The 15021-nt window shown below is 38.6% G+C and overlaps 2 protein-coding genes across 4 annotated transcripts; both read right to left on the reverse strand.

Moving 5' to 3' along the window:
* On the reverse strand, nt 1-6288 carry LOC137962309 (dihydrofolate synthetase). 2 transcript variants are annotated; one of them, XM_068809104.1, is made up of 11 exons: nt 5575-6288; nt 4119-4482; nt 3235-3332; nt 2683-2833; nt 2418-2480; nt 2147-2308; nt 1751-1942; nt 1446-1545; nt 967-1101; nt 752-883; nt 1-615 (listed from the first exon to the last, which is right to left on the reverse strand). In XM_068809104.1, exons 2-11 carry the CDS (start codon nt 4413-4415, stop codon nt 251-253), a joined length of 1695 nt encoding a protein of 564 aa, XP_068665205.1. In that variant the 5' UTR covers nt 4416-4482; nt 5575-6288; the 3' UTR covers nt 1-250. The 2 variants fall into 2 exon arrangements, with proteins under 2 accessions (XP_068665205.1, XP_068665206.1); XM_068809105.1 differs by lacking the exon at nt 5575-6288 and having other exon boundaries at nt 4119-4857.
* Nucleotides 6289-8744: 2456 nt separating this feature from the next.
* On the reverse strand, nt 8745-14348 carry LOC137962308 (jasmonoyl--L-amino acid synthetase JAR4-like). Of its 2 annotated transcripts, XM_068809101.1 has the most exons (6): nt 14219-14348; nt 13304-13359; nt 12207-12542; nt 12017-12118; nt 11022-11842; nt 8745-9512 (listed from the first exon to the last, which is right to left on the reverse strand). In XM_068809101.1, exons 3-6 carry the CDS (start codon nt 12485-12487, stop codon nt 8974-8976), a joined length of 1743 nt encoding a protein of 580 aa, XP_068665202.1. In that variant the 5' UTR covers nt 12488-12542; nt 13304-13359; nt 14219-14348; the 3' UTR covers nt 8745-8973. The 2 variants fall into 2 exon arrangements, with proteins under 2 accessions (XP_068665202.1, XP_068665203.1); XM_068809102.1 differs by lacking the exon at nt 14219-14348 and having other exon boundaries at nt 12207-12531; nt 13304-13316.
* Between the last annotated feature and the right edge of the window lie 673 nt (nt 14349-15021).

Raw genomic sequence — 15021 nt, forward strand, 5'->3', positions numbered from 1 at the left:
TAACCAATAAGTAAGCTACACGAACGTTTTATATCCGCTAAATGGGTGCATTATACAAAGTTCAAATTGTGGAGGCCACTGCTTGGCCTCATTATTCATCAAAATCACTTCAAATAGATGGGCAACTTCTGGGAATATTACCTATCGCCCTGGAGCAGTCACTTATACTCCCTAGCTCCCATTTAATGAAAAACGAGTAACTGGTTAAACAGACACACAAACAACTACATGCAGACTAAAATGCAGCCTTTTACCCATGTAGCATCGTTAATACCAAAGAAACAATATGCAGTGATCCAGTAACAACAACTAGGCCCGATTCGTCTTGAGCTTGAGATCTAAGCAACTCACTTGCAAGTACCAGAGTATCTTTTGCTGATTCCGTTGGGCAGCAGGTTCTCAATACGATCTTATGTTCTGATGATCCAGTAGAGATGCTATACCTTCCATGTGAAGCCTGTTTCTCCTGGCCTTTCTCAACACTGTCTAAGGTTCTGATACCCAATTCTGAGGCAGCTTGAACCCATACTTCCTTCAAAGAGGAAGCTGGAGTCACGCGAGACCTGGATCCGACGACGCTTGCTTCTGTCAGCAGTACAACTTCTGGCTGAGTACCTGAAAAAAAAAGGTCAATTAGACAGAATTCAGTTCTTTTCAACAACTAACATAAGTTGAAAGACTGGGAACCATGAATATGGGATTGATCCTTTGATGTTAAACAAAAGACAACATTTGACTTTCTGATTTTTACCTGAAAGCATTTCTCTTGCAAACGCTAGATGATCTTTATCACTTGCCATTGCTACCACCAGAGCTACAGGTCCTTTTGGATATGCCATTCTAATCGTGTCTGCTAAACCTTTGGCTGATGCTTCAGTGTGAGCTAGAATGAGAACAGAAAATGTTTAAGTCCCGATAATAGCAATTTGTGAACTACATATTAGACAAATTGTCAAGAGAAATCACCTCCATCGATCAACACTGATAACCCTTCAGGAAGACCCAGTACCCCAGCTTCGTTGCCTGTAAGAAACTGGCTTCTCCCAGGCAAATATGTTTTCTGCAAACCAGCATGAATGGATTCATCTGACACTCTCCACCCTATCATTGTCATATTGCACCATGTGAGAGTACAAATAGCAACATCCATGACTCAAAAGCATTGACATAGGGCAAAATGAATCAAGTTCTGGATAGCTCTTAATAGAGATCTTGAGAAATTGTTATTTCGAGGTTGTGAGCCATCCAATGGCCAATTAGACCAACAAAAGTGTATCACCATGTACATGTTCTAAATGTCTAGGGAGATTTACAAATGGAGAAACCTAATTACACATTCTAATTCACCGGAAATCAGAGCAGTCTTTGAACCCATTCTACAGTACGTATAACCATATTCACTTTTGAAGAAAGATGGACAGTGGAACTTGAAAGGGTAAACCCACCTAGCTCACGAAGACAAAGTGCAGTACAAGTGGCTGTAACAGCATTTTGCAGCTGATGCCTCCCAAGCATTCGTAACCTCACATTATTTAACTCAATGAACTGCATAAAGATTTACCAAAAGTCAGATGTCATGATGCTAAACAATACCAAAACAACCAAGAAATGGCTCTCAACACTACAACGAAAATGGAGATTTGTAACCTAATTTAGGTATTTTAGTATGGTGTTTTACCAGGTTTATAGGGTTCAAGATTCTGAAAAAAAAAAAAAAAAATCAGTTATCAACTAATGTCTCAAAGCATACCATCTTCAAGTCCTCTTCAATCTGAATAACTAAATCACATGACTGAGAAAGTTCTTCACACTGCTGATGAATGCCTTTTACAACACTTTGAATTCGAGAATCAGAGGCTGATATCACAGGTGAACCCAGCAAGGATGCTTTATCACGAAGAATAGACTCAATTCGAGGTTCAAATGGGCCTCCTATCACGACCTAATTTAAAAAAGAAAAAAGAAAAAGAAGTTAGTCATTTGTGGAAAATAACACCAAGTTCCTAAGTGCTTTAATAATATGTAATGTGTGTGTGTGTGTGGAGGAGAGAATCTGTAAGAAGCTGAAAACATTGCATTTCACAGTTTACACAGTTTACATAGACATACATATGATTATACAAGTATGAGAAAACTGATACATAACTGGGCGGGCATGTTTTATTATTCCTGACTTTGCTTTAGCGATGCTCTCCAAGGAGCCTCCAAGTGCAGCCAAATGTTCCAAACCTATTGTCGTTATAATTGACAAGACAACTTCACTACAAGACAGGACGTTTGTGGCATCTCGAGCCCCTCCCAGACCGGCCTGTCATCTCAGCAAACAACAGAGTTGTATTTTTAGCACATAAAAAGGGGCTCAAATCCAACTGCTATAGTTTCAAAAGACATCCAGGCAAGAGGCTAATAGTCCCAACCTCAATAATTGCAACATCAACATTTTCTTGAGCAAATATGGAAAACGCTAGAGCTGTGAATACCTGAAAATTAATTTTTTAATTAATAAAAGAGGTAAAAGTGCACTAAAATAAAAGCAACAGCGTGAATATACGAAACCAACCTTAAAAACCAAGAAATATAAGTAACAAGAACTAAATATTAGAATAAAATATGAGAGACCCACAAGGACCAAGATATCTTAAGGTCAGCAGTTGGAGAATAGCTCCACATGGTAAGAAATACCTCAAAATGAGTGAGACTTCCATTTTCCAGCTTAATTGATTGGTCAAGAACACCTTTGACCTGATGGAAAAGATTGGTCAATACTTTCGGAGAAATTGGATCTCCTTTCTTTCCTAAAGCAATCCGTTCTCTGATGGTTAGAACATGTGGACTGCATTTGAAAAAAACAAAAGGAACATTACATGTGGATAACAATTCATTTGATTTTTTTTTTTACGTCAACATCCACAGAAAAATGAATTAGTTGGGCTTTGCAGATTTATGGTTGTTAATAACAGACATCTATGCTAGCAGCCCAATTTGTTCTAAAATCAGATCACTTGAAGTTTTTCAAGCTAAATGAACTTACTCTCATATACAAACGGATTCAAACTAAGGCATTTGATGATTTTATAGGCAAAACTTAATTTTTTTCACGTTTTTGCCACTTCTATAAGCTTCCAAAATTATTGATCAGTTTCAACTTCCTTTTAGAGATTGTAATCTGCATAGTCTTCAAATATTAACAAGTTACTTGAGAGCTTATTAAGCACAAACAGCGTATAGACTTACCTAGAGTAACAACCAACAGAATATCCTTCTTCACGTAAAATATTGCAGAGGAATGCGGCTGTTGAACCTTTTCCTTTGGTGCCAGCAATGTGCACTGCCTACAAATACTGTCAACATTGTGAGGTAGATAGTCTTGTACCATTGTAGTAGAGAAATATAAAAAGGATCCAACTCACCAAACCTTAGGGAATACTTAACTGCTTACTACAATTTCTAGAAATAACTAAAATATTTAAGTAAATAAAAAAATAGTTCACCATTCTAGCACCGCCAGGTTAAGTAAAAGGTCTACCGAATTAACATTTGGTCATTCCTGAAGTTTCATTTGCCTCGGAAAATACACTATACACAAGTTTGATACCTATTAAAAAAGGTCTCCAAATAGTACAGAGCAGACAAATTAGCTAACAGAAAATATTATTTGAATTGGTTATTGAAGATATGAACCTGTAACTCGGCCAAATGTCCCAAGTATAAATGTCAGTGTCTAATAATCTAAACTATCCGTTAAGAATCAACATCAAAATCTGATTAAGAACCTGGAGATTGACAAGCTAAATCTAGTAGAACATAAAAGACATGAGATACATTCAAAACTTATTTTCTACGTCAGGCAAAAATCAGCTTTGTTCAGGTCCATTTGAACCAATGGGTCTCCAGTGTATAGAATTCTTTTCTTTTGAACAAGGATCACCTTGGCCATGAACCAGATGACCAACCCATGTCCAGTGTCTCACACCAAGATCAAACCTATACCAAAGTCTAAAAGCTAAGGAACCAACACAGGAATTGAAATACTTGTATGCATGGTATAGTAGAGGATAACTTATAAAGAAAGCTTAATTCAAAGGAAAAATTTAATAAAAACAAAATGAGTAATTTGCCTTAAATTTGGATTGAGGGTCTCCAAGCCGTTCCATTAATCGCTTCATCCTTCCCAAATCAAACCCCTCATCAGAATCTGTTCCAGCACCTTTTGGTACACCATATTTTTCATGATTCTTAAGATTTTCCAAATAATCCAACAATTCTTTCAACTTTGGATCAGCTGAATCAGTTGAAAATCGACATTGTAGTACTAATTTTGAAAATGTCAGTGATGCAAGTAGCTTTTCACATCTAGGGATAACTTTCATGAAGTTATTGCTGCCTTGATGAAGAACAGGTAAAAGGCGATGCATTTTTTTGTTCTTAATATCAAGATAGAGGAATTATGATGCCTTCAAATATCAAACCTTCACACCACTCCTGCACGAGTTGCAATTGCAATTGTACAATTTGTTAACTTCCGACAAAGCAAAAATTATGCAGAGAATTTAGCAGAAAGGGTGAGAAAGAAAATGGTCATGGGAGAAAAAAAAATGGTTTTTTGCTTTTTTATTTAAAACATCTGAAAACACTAAAAAAGGCTAAGATAGAAAAAGGTATTACTTGGAGAACAAAGAAGTTAAAAAAGAAATGAATATTCTATTTCTTTCTTTCAGTTTGTCTTCTTTCAACTCTCTTCTTTCAATGAATTGTCACTTGGTTTTGCTTCTCTATTCAGTCTCCATGTGTTCTTCGTATCCATACATCTGAGCTAAAAGTTATCATTAGTTGCTTTGCTGGTTATCCAAAATACAAATTTTTAACTATTGAGTAACTCTGGCAAACTAATAAGCAACAAAAAATAGAAATATCATTCATAAAGGACCTACTTTTGAAGAAAATTTAATTGGTTTTGAAACCATTTGCATCCACAGCTTTAGAAAGAGTTGCAGCCTTGGTTCCTTCTAGCTACTACCGGACACGAAATTACTGAAAGACCTACTTTGAAACTTCTACGTAGTTTAAGCTTCAGTCACCCATTTCAGTCCGAGTAGAAGAATATCTACAACACTAGAACTTGCTCGTTTTTCTGTTCATGTCATTCTTCAAGAATTGCTTTAAAGTAACAATTTTTATGCGAGAAAACCACTCATCCAAAGTACACATTTATTTGAAAGACAAATAATCATCCATGAATCTACAGATTTGGAAGGTACTAGGAGGAACGAACGAAAAACTTTACCATGAATCAGTATCCGAGAGATAATTTCTGGAACCAAGCGGATCATAACTTAATACTTGGAAGACATTATTCCAAATCACACTTGTAAGTAAAATACGTTTAAAGTCTTCTTGATTTTTATTTCTAATAAAAACAAACACCAACAGTGCAATTTCGAGACGAATTTAGCTGCATGCAGCTAAATCTGATTAATAAAGAAGTAAATATGAGAGTAGTTTGATCATGCAAAATAAAAAACAAAAAGCAGGAGCAACAAAACCGAAATCAGTCAGTGGTTTTCGATTTCTCACCAACTCGCTTCAAACATAATGTAGAGTTAGGACTAACTACAACTTTTGTGTGAGGTAGGAAACAGCATTTAGGAACAGAGTTCAAAGGGAAAGCTCAATTGCTCTAGTTCGGGTCCGGGACAGATGAAGGATGGAACGATGAACCAAGAATGGCGAGATAAGAAAGAGAGCCTTGAAACAGCTTCTTCTTTGTTCCAGTGCTATTGCTTACTACGGTTGACGATTTTACAGCAGAGTAGCATCTTTTACCGGTAATGGGGCCGATTATGTAGTAGATCACGTGGCATTATATGCAAGCCCGTATCAATAAATCCTCCTTGAACAATTGTCTCTTCAGAAACCATAACCAATCCAATATATTTGAAAACTATTTCTGCTAAGAATTAAGGGAAAAAAATATAACCAAAAGAAGGATTTTGATGGATAACAAGGAGAGTAACAGCACACAAATGGAAGAAAGAGCCTGGGGCAGAAATAACGGATATAATTAAATAAAAAAGAGAGCGAGAGATTAATTGAACGAGAGCACCAAGGAATCGAGAGAAAGAAGGCAAAAAGGAGGAAATGGGCGAGAAGGAAGACCACGAACGGCGGTAAGAGGTAAAAATAGGGAGCGAGCAGACAGAGGAAGCGTGGCCTAGAGGGGGGAGAGGGAAGAAGACTCAAGGTGAGGGGGCCCGGGGAAATCTCTGAAGCGAGGAAGCAGAAACGGGAGGGAGGAGAAAGCCAGGCGAGGAAAAAAAACAGAAGAAGCAAAGACAAGATTCAAGAAGAGACGCTCGCTGCCTTGCACGTGGCAGCCACAGCACGATCACTATTCCTACCCGTCCCAGGGACTTGAGTGAGGCTAGGCCGGATTTCTCATGGACCGAGAGCCACACGCACACAACCAATCATGTAATATGTGGGTATGGGCTGAATACATAGAAGTAGTAGGATGCAATCGGCCCACAAAAATCTCAACCACTGGGCTCCATTCTGTATCTGCATTGAAGCCCATAGTTGAAAACCGAGTATACGTAGCTGAAAATAGGGCCGTTCCCCAAGGCGCAGGGAAGAAGAAGACGGAGTTAACCAATCGCCCGATTTTTTTTTTCGTTTTTCCTTCCACCAATTCAAATTATTTTTCACCGGGGCCAATGGGTTTTATCCTTAACTGCTGAAACAGGGCTTCATTGCGTACAGGGTCATCCACCATTGAAGCTGTAGTGGGTGGAGGCACCACAGTCAACAAAACATTTGAGATCCCCAGCACCCTTTCCAGCAATTAACCCTGAACGATCTCTTCAATCGTTAGTCCAGACTACCCTTTTTAAAAGTAACGGAAACGAAAGAAAAGATAAATGCTTTTCTGGGCGCTCTGCTTTTTTATCGAACTTTCGAAAGGTTGATTCCTCATTTATTCTGATAAACACCTGAATGTTATCGTCTTTCCGTCGTTCATGGTGAAATGAGAACCCATGTAAAGAAGAGATTTTCAGTGCCTTATAGAACAGCGAATAATCTCGTTATAATTTAAAAGACCGGATTTCATATTGGGCTCCTCAAGATTTTAATTGGTTTTTGCGTATGTATGATCACGGGCATAGAGGGAAAATGGAGGCTACTGAATATAAAATGGAAAGTTGCAGACTTAGGAAGATGATTTCTGGAAAGAAAAACCAAAAATAACATAATTTGAACGATGTAACATTTCAAAGAGAATCGTCCGTTTAAACATATATACGAGAAGGCTTTTGACGAATTACACAAGTTGGGATTTCCATAAGAATTTCAATCAAACTGTAGAAGACTAGAACTACTTTCTCCAGAATGTAAGAGATGCGCAGAAGCCATGCAGGGTAGCCTTCATCCTTTTCCTGCTCTCCTTGCTTACCTTCAATTTTCTCTTGTTGGCCTTCACGAACCCATTCAATACAGCCACCTTAAACATTCCCCTCCTCTTCATGGCCGATCCCATCCGGCAGGTCTCAGAGACTTCCTCGGCGCTTTCCGAATTCTGGGCAGTAGAGCTTCTCGATTCCTGTGAAAACGGCAAGATCATCGAGTTCCGGTCGAGGATGTTAGAAACAGTGACCAACTCGAACGAGTCGTACAGAGGACTGCCACAGTCCCAGACTGAAACCCGTGCCTCATCTACTTTCTCTTCTTCTTTCAAGTTTTGGGAGGAACCCATGATAGGATTGTCATCAATGGAGATTCTGCCAATTCCCCATTTGAATTTTGATCAATTGAAGAGAATTGACAGAGCCACCGTTCGAAAAACTGCAGCACTTAATAAGGGAAAGCACCGCTAGATTTGGCCGTGGGGCCCTTTTGTATTAGATGCGTATTCACTGATTTTATGGATTGTGAATGAGCCAAAGTAATTGAGGCCTAAGGACTCTTTTTTCTTTTCTTTGCTTTCTTCCTTCAACGCATCGGTACCGACTCTGCTTGATCTGAGCCAAATTGATTTGTGTTCTTTAATCTGGAACCTGTCTCTTGTCAGAATTTTCTATCCGGGTTTGCGACGGATTCCTCAAATCTTCATTCTTCAATCTTTTTACTTGATGATACTCGTCTATTTTAAATTAGGAATCTCAAAGTTTCAGCGGCAGATCTACCCCAATAGTCTCTTGCACTAAACAAAGTTAAGTTGCTCTTCTACATTCATCCAGCTCTGTTTGTCCTCGTTTTCCTCTGTGCAGTCGGTAGTTTTTTGTCCTTGGCCGATTACACAAAACACAAATGTGAACCAAAGCATTCAGTCACCTACCCCGATTGCTGAAATTTTTAAACTGGCCGATTACACAAAACACAAATGTGAACCAAAGCATTCAGTCACCTACCCCAATTGCTGAAATTTTTAAACCATTCTGTTACTCGTATTCAGTCGTAAGTCTAAAAGGAAGCTCACTTGGCGTAAATTTTCAGCTTACAATACGTTTGGATTAACTAATTTAATGTTTCGGAATCCATTTGCATCTCTGTCCTGTCTAAAGAAAGGCCAGGGAGAGAGACGAAGTGACAGTGTGACACATGCCTTTAAAAGAAGGTTGATGTGGTTGATCTATTACGTTGAACCAATTGACCCCATTACCAAAACTGGGTTTTGGCTTTTCTTTGATTTTGTGCTTGTTAGTTGGGACTTTAATGCCTCTAATGACGTTTTTAAAAGTAGCCGTACTTTGTGTTACTGGAGAAATTGTAACTGATGAACAGTCTATCTATTACTTCCTTCCTACCTCAACAATTTCCTAAAGAAAGGGAACAAAATTGAACTCCTGAGTCTTCGAATTGGAAAGAAAAATTGACTCCCAATGTATCCACTTTATATCCCCGAATCCTGTGGATCGCATATTGGGATGAAGGAGCGCCTTCTTCTTCTTTTTTGCTGGATAAAAAAAAAAAGATCCATCAGAAGGGAGTGCTGAAGTAGTCTTTAACAACATTGCTCCGCAGTATCTGTAGAACCACACTGTTGGAAACACCAACACAGCGTGGGGTCTTGAACTGGCTGACAGCCGCTCCCATGCCCAGGAAATGATCTAGAATCTTCTGAAATGTTCCTCTCCTGACAACACGGAGCTCCAGTGCTCCAATGGCGTTCACCTTTCGTGAACCCACGTAGCCTGCATCGACGAATGACCGGTCCAAGCAGTCGCAGCAGCTTTTCAACACTTCCTCAGTCGCCTCCCCGTTGAGTTCCCAGTATATCACGTAGTGCCCCGGGTCCGTCGATAGGTCCACTTCACTTGTGAAGTCCACCACCTCCAGCTTCTCTTTCGCCAACACTTTGCTTGCAGCTTCCACTGCCAACTGCAAGTCCTTCTCTGTGTTCTTGTCTATGTTCACTGTCAGCAGAAGACTTCTCCGGCAGACGAATTGAAGCTCCGGTGTTGAGTTCTTAAAGCCCATCACTTTTACCACGTCTCCCAGTCTATACCTGTAGAACCCTGAAACTCAAAAGACACCAGATACTTTTATCTAGTTGAAGAATATCCTTTCTCATTGAACAAAGACTACTTTTTCTATCTGCACAGTTCTAGATAAATCATACTTACCTTTCATTGAAATAATATAATAATAAGAGCCTTCCGAAAAGGATGGAAATTAGTACAATCACAAGTGAAAGCAGAGGCATCCCGGGGTTCAATAATTGGATGAAAAGAGTCATAGTCATAGATAAACAAATCATACGGACCATCACCCATTCATCTTTATAAGAAAAATTCACTCACATGATCAACTACGAGAAAACTCAAAAGCTCCAAAACAGTCACAGTTTTATATAGCCACACTCCCAACTTTTCCTGACAAAGCTGAATTAAATAATGAAAGCGGCAGTAAAGCAGAATAGCACCGCCTTAAGAGTAAGACTAATGACAGTGGTCTTCTGTGAAGCTTTTCACCTATCCAGAGTTAAATATTAACTAACCATGGTTCACTATGGCAACACTTCGCACAAACCATTAATCAAGCAGTAATAAGATGACTCCATTGTATAACGTTTCCTGGGTGATTGAGATTCTGATGGACAATAGAGGAAGTAAAAGTGAAACACCTTCATTGGGAAAAGCTGACGAAAGATTTGCCCCACAGAAAGTTCAATAACAAGGGTTCCTAATTCATCAAGTTTAAAAAGGTCAGAATTTCAGCTCTGGCCAGAAAACAAAAATGTCCATCAAGAATGGTTCTGGCTTTGCTTGAAAGGGCTATTTATGCTACTGAATGAAGGAAAAGTTATGCACCAGCAGACAATCAAGGATATTTTACTTGACACCACTTAAAAAATAGCAGGAATAAAGAACCTGCTCCTTTTTTTATATTAAGCTTTTTATTGCTGAATTCTTTTGTTTACCATTCTCACTGACATATTTTTCATTCCAAAGGGATTGACATCTTATACAGACAGCTATTTGATAGATTAAACAAATGAGAAAAAAACAAGAGAAAACCTAATGTGCTTCACATCATGAAAACAGCTAACAAGATAAATATGAGAGTGTGGAACAACAGGCAACTCCACCCGGTATGTGAAAAGTGTCAAGAAGATGCTTTCAGCCAACATGTTTGACCACCGCTTGTGAATGGCACGTGGTTGTGACTCTGTTTCTCCAAAAAGGCTAATAGGAGAGAGGAGGCTGGAGAGAGTCATATGGAGCTTACAGCAGATTTATTGTCTTGTTCAATTAAAAGAGAATCTGAAAGAGGAAGCTTCAATTTTGAGTAAAGAATAAACAGGAAAGCATATGTTTGACCTATGGATTTGCAACTTTTTTCTTTTGCACAGCTCAAACAGAGAGAAAGAACACTACATGAACATATATTTTGACAAAAGATTTTGTCAACTATGAAGACTAAAACTGTGATTAGTGACAGAAAATCCAATATTAAACATACATAACGCACAACAACTGAAACTCTTAACAATATGCTAAAGAAATCAGATCAAGGATGCATACCAGCAAAATTAGTGAAAATAATTTCATATTCTTCCCCAACCTTCACCTCTGTCAAGCCAATCGGTTGCAATTCTTTATATTGTATTGTAGAAGGTGTCCTCTCTAAATCCTGCTCAGATTTTTCTTTAAGCGGAATAAATTCAAAGTATCCAATATCTGGAAGAACGGCAAAAGTAGCAAGCTCAGGAGGCAACTGAGGGTTCACATTTGCCCCAATCCATCCCTCAGATGACCCATAATCAGCACTTAACAGAGGCAAGTTACCAGCATAGTGTCTCAATTTCTTCAAATAGGGAAGCATAGATCCAGTCATAATCCCATAAACATACTTGGCATTGGGCCAAAGCTCTGGAATCACTCCATACCAGTTACTCAACCCAGTACACTTCTTATATATGGAATCTGCCAGCTCTGGGTTAGGCCTCAGGAGCTTTGAAACAGCTTCCCTCATGGATGGAACTGTAATTCTGCTACTGAGGACTCCTTCTCTGATATCAGTACAGAGCTCTTCCCAAACTTGCTCAAGAGTTCGAAATGCATGAACAATGCTATGGGCAAAAGTGGAAGAGATGATTTGGACTTCATCAGAATAGATCAGACCACATAACAGATGGCAGTACAAGGACTGATGGAAGTCGGACCCAAAGATGACCTCATCAGGGCTGCAAGACTCAGACATAATAGATTTCAAGGTCTGTTTGAAGTGTTCACAACGGAATAGGTTCGTCGTGGCGGTAGAAGAAGGCAGACCTCCTTTGGTTTTGGACTGCTTGCTGCTGTATATGAACTGCAGGGATTTTCCACCGTGGATAGGATATTCTCTGCCAAATAATTTGTGAAAAGTAAGACAGAAGAACTGGGTTCAAAGGTCACTCTTATGCTAATGATGAGGATGAATGTTTACGCACAGAACTTGCATCATAGAACAATTTATGCATTTAGAAGGCAATTAGGGTAGAAGAAAAAGACTAATTATTAAGTTTTGTAAGTTTGACCTGTTTCTGAACGCAAAAGATGTTTTGTATATCTGCAAGGTGGAATGAATTAATTCTTCATTGAATGGAACAAACTTAGGCTTTCCCTGTGTAGTACCAGAGCTGGAACAAACAAAAAGAGGAAATTAGAAGCAATGTACATAACTGCAAAAAAGGAGAAAAAAGAAGAAGAAGAAGAAGAAAATAGAACCTTAATGACAAGGCTTTTATGCTTTTTCCAGTGAGAACAGGCGAAGTATCTCCATCAACAATCCTCAGGATGTATGGTTCCAAATCAGTATGGGTACACAAAGGCACACATGCCTTAAAGCTCTGTGGATCAGTTCTCCCTCCAAGGCCAAACTGCTGCAAGTACTTTGCATTCCCATTTTCTTCTAGAATTCTCTGAAGAGTTTCCTGTTGGACTCTCCCAGCATCCTTTGTCATTGCCTCAAATTCCTCTATAAAGCTCTCTTGATCAAATTTTTCCATGTTCTGTGAACTTCTTGTTGCTTTATTAGTCTTTAATAAATGCACTGTACAGTTCCTGGTAGAAAAGGGAGAAGCAGAAATATAGCCCAGACTAATGCTTAAATTTGAAATAGAGAAATATAATGCAATAATCCAAACCAGGAGAAAAACAAGAAAACTCTACATAAGCAACTTTCTTCCTTTCTAAAGAACAACCCCTTGCCAGAGAGTAAAAAACAAGAAGAAAACTCTTTGGAGATTTCATCTTCATACCTTAAAAAATAATCTCGCATCTAGGAGCACATAACGTAAAGAAAACATCAATTTCAAAGAACTCAATTAAAGCTCTTCAAGGCATTAATAGCAGTGTGAAGAACCCATTTACTCAGGATTACAACTGTATGATATTGTAAACAGAGTATGTTCTTCCAAACAGACAGAAAAAAGATTCGTATCTTAAAAAAGTTTCTATAAATTAGTCTTGACCAGAAAGCTGGCATATTTCGACAAACGATGAACACCTTTCTCAAACTTCAAAAATGAAAAATGTTCTTATTAAAAAAAGAAGGAATCTTGCAACCCATCCTCTTCCCTCCATGGAGGAAGAAAGAAAAGGAAAGAAAGATATCAAAAGCCAGAAAAGCTACTGCACTTTCTGAAAAGAAAAAAAACAGCATCTGCCAAAACATCTCTTCTTCATAGATGATAAGGAAAGATGACAGAAACGGAAAAGGAAACTTACAGGGAACTGAAACAAACAAATAAGCAAGTGACATCAAGCTCTCAATTACTAAGATGTTAACGCAAGAGAAACGATGAATTGTGAAAAATACATACCCGAATCAGTTTGCTGTACAATTCAAACTTATGTGCTACAGATTATTCCAGGTTATCTGTCAAAGACGACCAACAAGATCACAAATCAGACCAGTTTGCTGGAAAAAAAAAAAACAAAATAGTGAATGGAAAACGTATTACAAACAGCAAAGAACGAATGAAATCTCTGACTATCCGGAGGAAAACTTGTGACATACGATGCATTCTCGAATTGGACAGAGAAAAGTCGGAAGCAGATAAGCAGGCGGAAATATAGAATGAGCAAGGCTCCGGATAGATTCTAATGCAGTATCATTTCAAGTCCGCCACCCAACGAAGAAAGACTGAGGGCCGAATTCTGAATACTTTCGAACATCGATATTTCATACAAAAACTTAAACAGAAAAGAGTATTTGAACAACTTTGAAAAGTCGTTACTTCATTGTAGACTACGGTCCAGATCGTTACGGTAAAGACATAAGCGGAATTTTTAGACAATGACAAACCTTTGGAAGTTTTCTTCCTAATAACAGAACAAGGGGAAAAATTATTGCAAGCAAACGTAATAAAACCGAGACTTAAGACGAATCTATCAGAACCAAAGAAAAATACAGCTCCAGTCTCTCGCCCAGAAAAAAAGAAGCAAACAAGCTGAAAGCTGGTTAACTTGGGAAATCGCAAAAAGAAAAAACCGAAATTAATAACTAAAGACCGCAGGAATTATGAAAACAACTGGTGGTTTCGCACAGAAATACAAGATTGAGCTTTGAAATTCCAACGCCCGAAGATTTGAGCTGTTCGAAGAACTGTAAGGAAAGCTAAAGCTACCAAAGTAATGCTTGACACTGAACCGGAAGTAGAAGCTGCATCAGACTTTGTAGATCTTTGAGCGGTTTTAATGGCGAAAACATAAGAACAGAAGCACTTGACTCCTACCTTTGATAAGCTTCTTCAATCGAACTGTAATTCACCAAGAACCTCGTGTTTATAACCAGAATCTTTGAAATAAAATTGACTGAGATCCCTTTTTCAGTAGTAAAGAAAAACTGAAACAAACAAACGAGATTTTCAGTGGACTTTGGACAAGTGCGGGGAGGTAAGTCTATTCGGGTGGCCTTTTATAGAAGACGCTGTGGAGAGACGCCGTCCAGCTATTCAATGGGGAGATAATCAGAAGGGACATTACTTTCCTTCAAATTATGGAATTGCCACTCCTCTTTGACTGGCACCAACGCGAAAAAAATAACGGAAAAAATATAGCACAGTTCTCGTGATCAACTTTCCGTCGGGATTTCATCGCCTTTCCTGTGTTTCATTTTAAGTGCATCTCCGTGTTATCTACCAAAAAGCGCTGTCTCCTTCACCCCTCAATCCAATCTAAAGGTAAGAAAATTAGAGAAACTGGAAACTGATCAGTTCTTACCATCCCCGCATCACTGTCAGACTTCGTTTCTGGGTTGTCGTCATTGAATAAATCCATCATAATACGAAAACTGTACCTACTCTCCGATCGGTTGACGCCATTAACTCATATAGAGCTCTGTAAAATTCGATTTTGAACCCTGAACCCTCCCGGGTAACTTTTAATCCTTAAATAGCTTATTTGACCTCATGCATGCGTACCTTCCCTCTGAATTTCTTTGGATTCAACTCTGATTTTCCTACCTCATGAAGTTGAACAACGAAGATACTAAATTGGGTTGGAGATGCAAGTATCTGGTTCGGTGGATTTGATCCTG

The sequence above is a fragment of the Aristolochia californica genome, unplaced genomic scaffold (assembly GCF_029961685.1).
Source record: "Aristolochia californica isolate CCGP_79_NKW_82.1479 unplaced genomic scaffold, dmAriCali1.0.hap1 SCAF_4, whole genome shotgun sequence".
Taxonomy (NCBI): Eukaryota; Viridiplantae; Streptophyta; class Magnoliopsida; order Piperales; family Aristolochiaceae; genus Aristolochia; species Aristolochia californica.